The sequence below is a fragment of the Sinocyclocheilus anshuiensis genome, unplaced genomic scaffold, assembly GCF_001515605.1.
Source record: "Sinocyclocheilus anshuiensis isolate Anshui unplaced genomic scaffold, SAMN03320099.WGS_v1.1 scaffold185, whole genome shotgun sequence".
Classification (NCBI taxonomy): Eukaryota; Metazoa; Chordata; class Actinopteri; order Cypriniformes; family Cyprinidae; genus Sinocyclocheilus; species Sinocyclocheilus anshuiensis.
The window spans coordinates 2182497-2190555 of NW_015539887.1; the positions used below are offsets into that span (position 1 = coordinate 2182497).

Consider the following 8059-nt stretch of genomic DNA (forward strand, 5'->3'; position numbering starts at 1 on the left):
TAGACTGTATAGATATATATATGTGTGTGTGTGTGTGTGTTATATATATATATATATATATATATATACATACACACCACAAATCTCACGAGTGTTGAAATTCAGATTAGAATAAGCATAATCATTCTTTAAATGTTTTGAGATTAGATTTTGTGCCATCATGGTTAAGAGAAGAAATTATAGCTGTATATTATTATTTGCAAATAGTTTGAATTGTTTACTTTATAATAATTTTTAGTTTTTACTGTTCTTCTTTATTTTTCCCACAAATCCTTTCAAATTCCCAATAAATAAGTAAATAAATAAATACTAGTTAATAGGTAGTAATACTAAGCAGGACCTGCATGGAACATACATGACACTAAAAAGAGAATTTCCATTGACATCAAAGCAGATTTTTAAAATATGTAATATTTTAAATATTGTAATAATATATAAAAATAAAGAATTAATAATATAGTCAAAAATTCCTAGCTTGTGTAAATGTCCAGAGATTTGACAGAAAGAATCTCAAAAAGGCTAAAATTCTTGGGGTGGGGAAAAAAAAGAAATATTGGCCTAAGTAGTTTGGCATAATGTTTCATTATTATTTCTTTCTTTTTTTTTCTTTTTGTTTTTAAAGTGAAGCACATTTGTTTCAAAATTATATTTACTACACTGGAAATCTTTTTTAAAAGATGGTGTAGCTAGTGTAACCATGATGAATGAAGCCATTTTGTTATGCAACAAGAAAACCAAATTAGAGATATGTGTCAAGGTCATTACCTCTTATCACACTTTGACCAGTATTGTTTAGGTCACATTAAACGTTTTTACTTGGTTACACCACGTGACACATTTAGATCTATTAAATCAAGATATTTGAAGTGTGTAGTGTATTTTGTAAACATATTTTTAATTGTATACTTTATTCATAGGAAACGGCTCGAGACTGGCCAGACGTACAGGCGTCCATTGTGTGTTTCGAGTGTCATTTGAGTTCGAGTGTTCTGTTCAGCACCTCCGGGTTTCCGTAGTTCTGCAGATGGCGGTGGAGGAGATGCGGATGTTCTAGTTTTTCTTGCGAATCGTCCTTGCTTCAGATATCACAACAGCGAAATTGTTGCTTAGTCACTGGGAATCGGACAGACGACACCGCAGAGCGCAATTTAATTTCTCATTCTTTTATATTTGGAAAGGATTTATATCTCCTTTGTTTTGTGTAAGTTTGATCAATACTGCGCGTCACATTCTGGGCCTCTCAGGTTTAGCATTACTGATAACGTTAAGTTACTACCGAAGACAGCTGCACTCTTTGTTTTCAGCTATTGCGGAGTTGACGGTGGTTTTTAAGTCGAGTACCGTATGTTCATCGTGTATCAGCGACAGCGTATGGTGTGCTGGTTAAAACTGCTGGGTTGGTTTGGCTAAAATTGACGATGATCGTGAATGCTAACTTGGCTTTGACGCAGTTTTGCTTCAGAAAGCAGATAGCTCGCGGTTCACCGCAAATAGCAAGTACGCGAGGTTCTACAGAGGTGTATATGTCGAAAACAAGTTTGTTATAGTCGACAGTGTTATGATTAAACCGCTTGAAATAAGTGATGCGTGCAGCACGGATTATGGTTTGACTCCATGGCAAAGCGGAAGACGCAGTTTCTGTGTGGTGGAAATGAGAGCTCAGTCGTGCATTGATTACATAAAAAATGCAGCAAAATGGGATATTTCTTTGTAAAGTCGATGGAAGACGCCCCCCCCAAGACTGGATTACATTTTGAAAATTAAATTTATGCATTTAGCAGACGCTTAAAAGCGACTTACAGTGCATCATAAAAAATGCAGCAAAATGGGATATTTCTTTGTAAAGTCGATGGAAGACGCCCCCCCCCCAAGACTGGATTACATTTTGAAAATTAAATTTATGCATTTAGCAGACGCTTAAAAGCGATTTACAGTGCATTCAGGCGATACATTTTTTACCAGTATGTGTGTTCTCTGGGAATTGAACTCACGACCTTTGCACTGCTAACACAATGCTCTACCACTGAGCCACAGGAATCTGGATAAGACTTTTGTGATTTACGTAAAAATTTCTACAAGAGAAGTTTATAGAAAATAGTTCTAATTTATTTAATCCTAGACAGTTCGGATGTACATTTGGTGTGAGTTTTGTGTGTATTAATTTGCAGTAAAATGGAAGGTTTGCTCGAGGGTAAACTGCATTTCTGAGTCTCATTGTTTGCATTTAAAGCAGTGGTTCCCACCCTTTTTTACTCCTAGGCCTCACATTGTTCAAGAGAATGTATTTCTTTTAGTACTTATACTGTATGACTTAACCATGATTAAATACGATTCATTAAAATGTTAAGTAGGATTAATTTTGTTTATTTTAGAAGTTTAGATGTCCCAGCCCGTGTTCCTTTTCCAGTCTTGTTCCCTGCTCACCTTCCTCATTCTTTCCTGTCTCTATCCTTCACTGTGCTGTCTAAGGCCATGTCCACACGTACACGGGTATTTTTTATAAACAGAGTTTTTCCTCCGTCCACATGAAAACGCAAACGCATGCTATGAAGCACTGTCAAGAGCATGCCTAACCAACAGGTGGCAATATAATCTCAACCGTAAAGCCATGTTGGCCAATCAGAAGCCTGAAAAAGTTTCCAGTAGGCGGAAATAACAGCGCAGGCTCTGACATCACAAGCCAAAAACTCCGGTTTCGCTGGCTACACGATAACACTGCAACCGGAATTTTTGAAAATCTGCACCCTGGCAGGCGTTTCCAAAAATGTTCCGTTTCAGTGAACTGCTGCTGCGTTTGCGTGTGGACGAATGGCCAAACCGCGTAGAAAAAGCTGCGGTTTTAAAAATAACCTCGTTCGTGTGGACAGGGCCTAAAAACATAAAATTTTAATAATTATAGATCGTTTTGCAAAACTGAGTTTGCTGAGGCCCCCTTCTTGAGAACAACTGATTTAAAAGCATTTATAGTTCAGATGTTGCACTGACGTGAGGTGGAATTGTGTGTTCGGTGTATTGAACTGTTGCTTTATTATTTGGTTTGATGGCTGTGCAGTTTGTAAGTGGCTGTTGAGCTTCATGTTAAGAGCCTTGTTATTTTAAATACTTAATTAGTTGATGTACTCTATTGTCTGCTGTTGATAAGTTTCTATTGGAAATTGCATATTATAAAATTATAACGAACAGAGTTGAATCATATTTGCAATATGTGACTTTTAGCTGTACGGATATCTGTAAATTCTTGAAACTGATACAGAGTTTCTCTCTGATAGTGTGGTCAGATGATAAGTTTTAATTGTGAATGGAGTTCATATTACTTGCACATTTGCATGTGGAAACTGAAAGAATGATGTTGAAGGTTGTAAAACTAGCCTTTCCTGTTAATTCGAATCTTGTGAAACAAAGTTGTTTTTCTGGATCCGAAGATGTTATTATTTGCTGCAGACTGGCTGTTATTGTTGTTGACTCTTTTTTTTTTGGCTGTGAGAAGTCAGTTTCACTTAACTTTGCAGTTTAACCTTGGTTTGAAAATGAAAGTTGGGATCTCTTTTGAATATTGTTATACGGAGGCAATAGTTGAGTCAGCGATAACGCTATTATATGTGCCCCTTTTTGTCTGCAGGTCCTGTTGTGTGTGCTCCATCATGGCTGTGGTCATCCGATTACAGGGACTCAGAATCACGGCTGGTTCTGAGGACATTCGCAATTTCTTCACTGGGCTCAGAATCCCTGATGGTGGGGTTCATATAATTGGTGGGGAGCTTGAGGAAGCTTTCATAATATTTGCATCTGATGAAGATGCGAGACGTGCGATGACGCGCTCGGGGGGCTGCATTAAGGGCTCTCCTGTCAACTTGCTCCTGAGTAGCAAGTCAGAAATGCAGAGTGTTCTCGAGGAAAGCACTAGAAGGTCTGAGTTAAAAAGCAGGGGCATGTACAAGGAGGTTGTCGAAAGTCCTTCTGCGGAACGAGGTCCTCTACCATTCAATAAGGACCCGAGAGCAGACATACGAAGGCCGGATCATCAAGAGATAAGGAACAGGCCTTCTCTATCGTCATTCAGTGAGGCACGACACCAGAGAGAAGGAAGCACGTCAGAGAGAGATGAGGTTTATCTGAAATTGACAGGGATGCCATTCTCTGCGACAAAGGACAACGTCTATAACTTTTTCAATGGGTTACAGATTGAAGACCTTATGTTTTTGAGAAACCCCAGAGGACAGTTCAACGGCCAGAGTATTGTGCGCTTTGCTACCAAACAGGATGCAGTCGAAGGTCTGAAGAGGGATCGAGAATACATTGGACCGCGGTATATCCAAGTAACAAGATGCTCCGAGGAGCAGTGGCTGGCAGAAGGAGGTCTCGTTAAACCGGACAGTCGGAAAAGAGCGTCCTTGGAGCGAGCGAGATCTCGATCTCCCATTTCCTACAAGTCAAGATCACGATCGCCCTCTCATGAAGAATACTGCGTCATGTTTGAGAACTTGCCTAACATGGTTGAAAAGAGAGATTTGAGGGTGTTACTTCATCCGGTTTCTTTGAAAGATGATCAGATTATTATCTTTGCCCAAAAAAAGGATGATAAGACCAGAACGGCTGTTGTGGTGTTTAGAAGTCTCACAGACTATTGTGCTGGTTTGGCTCATAATAAGGAAGTGTTGATGAACAAGGTAGTGTATGTGTCACCCATCTCCAAGGAGAAAATGGTCACCTTGTTAGAATCGTCTGTTGACTCGAGAGACGAGGGAAAAGGGTCGAGACGTTCAGCAGAAGCGCCCCAGTCTCAACGAAACAATCCTGACTCGCAGTTGAGGTGTCTCTACGTGCGCAATCTCCCATTTGACGTTCGCAAGGTAGAGATCATGGACTTCTTTCATGGATATCCGCTCTCAGAGGATAGGGTTGTCTTATTGCGGGACGAAAGAGGAGCTGGGCTCGGTGAGGCTTTGGTGATCTTCCAATCTGAGAAGGAAGCCATGACGGCACAGTCCCTAAACGGACAGAGGTTTCTTGGCTCCGAAGTCATGCTTAAGTGCATAACGATTGGCCAGATGCAGAAGTTTGGCGTCAATGACCAGTTGATGGATAGCCCACAAGAAAGGAACTTCCAGAGAACCGAAGTTTTCAACGATGGTCCTCGTTTTTCGAACACCCCGATGCCCCGAGATGATTGTGAGATGCAGCCTAATTTGCACCAGGGTTATGGAGGTCATGATCGCTTTGAGCCTAATTTTGGCCACAATGATGCATTTGGGCCGGGACCGGATGGTAATGGACGTCAGTGTTACAGATCACCTGACCAACAATTTGACGGTCCGACTTGTCTTAAATTGGTCAATCTACCCTCTCAGATAAGGATCGATGAGATTTATGACTTCTTCTATGGATACAAAGTGATTCCAGGTTCTGCCTCATTGCTGCATGATAGAAATGGAGCTCCCAAACGTTCAGCAACGGTAGCTTTCGAAAACCACAGAGAGGCGCTCACTGCTCTTCAAGAATTAAATGGTCGACCAATTGGCACCAGGAAAATTCAGATTTTGTTTGTGTAGATATGCTTTTAGACTACAATCTTGATGTTTTTCTTACTTTTATTTCCGTTTTTAAAGTTGTATGTGCTTTTTCAATGATTAACAAGTGAAGACTTTTTTTGCTTGCTTTTCATAAATTTGCAGATGAAACACCGCTTTAATTTAGATTCATACTTTATATCTTGACTGTTTGAAAATAGTGCATTTGTATGCATGTCAGTGACAGTATCTAGACTATCTAGTATAGTATCTAATATTATTTGTGCTGTTGAATGTTTTCTTTCCCCCAGAGTAATGACTACAATTTGAGATTTCACTAAATATGTCACCAATATATTTTGTTTTCAGATAAAATCAGATCTAAAAGAATCTTCTTAACATTGTGAAATTGTAAATTTCATTCTACAACCAGATAAATTGTCAGTTCATGTTTAATGCTATTAAAGGCATCAGCTTGTTCTTCTGATTTCTTTCTGACAGTGTTTTTTTTATGATTTTTAAAAAAAATTTTTGCAGTGGTTCGCAAACTGGTTTCTTGCCCAGTTGATGCGGTTTCATTTGCAGTCCAATAATGATATTGTGACGCATTTTCAACATGTCTGTCTTAATAATTGCTATATATATATTCGCAAACTGGTTTCTTGCCTAGTTGATGCGGTTTCATTTGCAGTCCAATAATGATATTGTGACGCATTTTCAACATGTCTGTCTTAATAATTGCTATATATATATATATATATATATATATAGCGCATACTTATATGTTGCACTTGCACATTTTTATGTAGATTTTATAAAGTATGTAGTTCCATGCTGTCAACCACAGCATGCTGTTCAGTGTAGATAGTTTATCAGCATTCAGGTCTTTTTCTTTTTGCTTAACAGACTGTTCTGCAATGTGCTCAGCTCATTGTCATGGGATCATTTTCCAGGTGATTCAAACCACAGTATTTAACAGCAGTCAGTCAGATACACTGGTACTCAGAACAACGGCTTTTAACAATAACGTGCTCGACTGAGAAAGAAACCACTAGAGGTCACTGCAGTACAATGGATCAAGTAAAAAAAAAAAAAAAAAAAACTGTCTTCGGGGGGGGCCCCCAGAGTAATGACTACAATTTGAGATTTCACTAAATATGTCACCAATATATTTTGTTTTCAGATAAAATCAGATCTAAAAGAATCTTCTTAACATTGTGAAATTGTAAATTTCATTCTACAACCAGATAAATTGTCAGTTCATGTTTAATGCTATTAAAGGCATCAGCTTGTTCTTCTGATTTCTTTCTGACAGTGTTTTTTTTATGATTTTTAAAAAAAATTTTTGCAGTGGTTCGCAAACTGGTTTCTTGCCTAGTTGATGCGGTTTCATTTGCAGTCCAATAATGATATTGTGACGCATTTTCAACATGTCTGTCTTAATAATTGCTATATATATATATATATATATATATATAGCGCATACTTATATGTTGCACTTGCACATTTTTATGTAGATTTTATAAAGTATGTAGTTCCATGCTGTCAACCACAGCATGCTGTTCAGTGTAGATAGTTTATCAGCATTCAGGTCTTTTTCTTTTTGCTTAACAGACTGTTCTGCAATGTGCTCAGCTCATTGTCATGGGATCATTTTCCAGGTGATTCAAACCACAGTATTTAACAGCAGTCAGTCAGATACACTGGTACTCAGAACAACGGCTTTTAACAATAACGTGCTCGACTGAGAAAGAAACCACTAGAGGTCACTGCAGTACAATGGATCAAGTAAAAAAAATAAATAAAATACTGTCTTCGTGGAAGTGTGGGCCTGACACTTAAAAAAGCACCGGGAGAAGGTAATACGAATTCTGGAGATGGTTAATATTGTAATTATGTAGAAGTAACTGGGCAGTTTGGCACTCCATGCTTTGGGAAGAGAAAAAAAATACATCAGAAAATAGTTATTCTGCCAAGAGTGCCACAAAGAGATAAATTATAGGAGTTAATCTGGGAGATTCAATAATGCTAGTAATGCACTTTTTTTTTTGTAGCAATGTGATTTACTATCATCAGGCAGGATACAAGAGTGCTGTAACAAAGAGCAGGTAAGTGAGGTCATGGGTCAGAATGGCCAGTGCAAAGGTTTTGTGTAAAGTAAACCCAAAGCAAAGGTTTGGGTAAGAAGTTGTACACGGCAGTTTAAAAAGGGGCAACAATAAGTCTTTGTTTTGTTCAGCAGGTTGGTAGTCAAAGCCTTGGACTTCTAAGTAAATACACGCACTCAAATAAATTTAGAGCCTTTGTTATGAACAACGTAATTCTTACCAGATTTCACAAGGTGAAGAATCAGGTAATTTCCGTAAAGCACGTAACTTCAGGAGAGTTTAACTACCAGCCCACCTTTAAAAAACATTTCAATGTTTAGTGAATGCTTACATTTATCTCATGACCAAATCATAACTGAAAACCTTTCCCTGGTGAACCTTTAATATATGAAGCACGAGGAAACATCTACTTGTTATATTCCCCCCCCCCCCAGTAAGATAGAC

The 8059-nt window shown here is 38.4% G+C and overlaps 2 protein-coding genes across 6 annotated transcripts in view; both read left to right on the forward strand.

Moving 5' to 3' along the window:
* LOC107685561 (RNA-binding protein 12B-like) overlaps nt 1–5970 on the forward strand; it is a 7266-nt gene extending 1296 nt beyond the window's left edge. Inside the window, exons 1-2 of one of the 2 annotated variants that reach the window (XM_016482186.1) lie at nt 993–1201; nt 3620–5970. In XM_016482186.1, the coding sequence (XP_016337672.1) occupies nt 3642–5549 (1908 nt within the window). In that variant the 5' untranslated portion in view covers nt 993–1201; nt 3620–3641 and the 3' untranslated portion in view covers nt 5550–5970. Of the gene's footprint in view, nt 1–992; nt 1202–3619 lie in introns of those variants that run through there. The other variant, XM_016482185.1, reaches the window with a different exon arrangement.
* Nucleotides 5971–7060: 1090 nt separating this feature from the next.
* The window catches only part of LOC107685563 (uncharacterized protein C8orf88-like), a 4939-nt gene continuing 3940 nt past the window's right edge, over nt 7061–8059 (forward strand). The window contains exons 1-2 of one of the 4 annotated variants that reach the window (XM_016482192.1): nt 7061–7366; nt 7562–7615. Coding sequence is in view for 1 of the 4 variants with exons in the window: in XM_016482187.1 (XP_016337673.1) it covers nt 7533–7615 (83 nt within the window). In the remaining 3 variants the exon portion in view is untranslated. The other 3 variants (XM_016482196.1, XM_016482195.1, XM_016482187.1) reach the window with 3 other exon arrangements.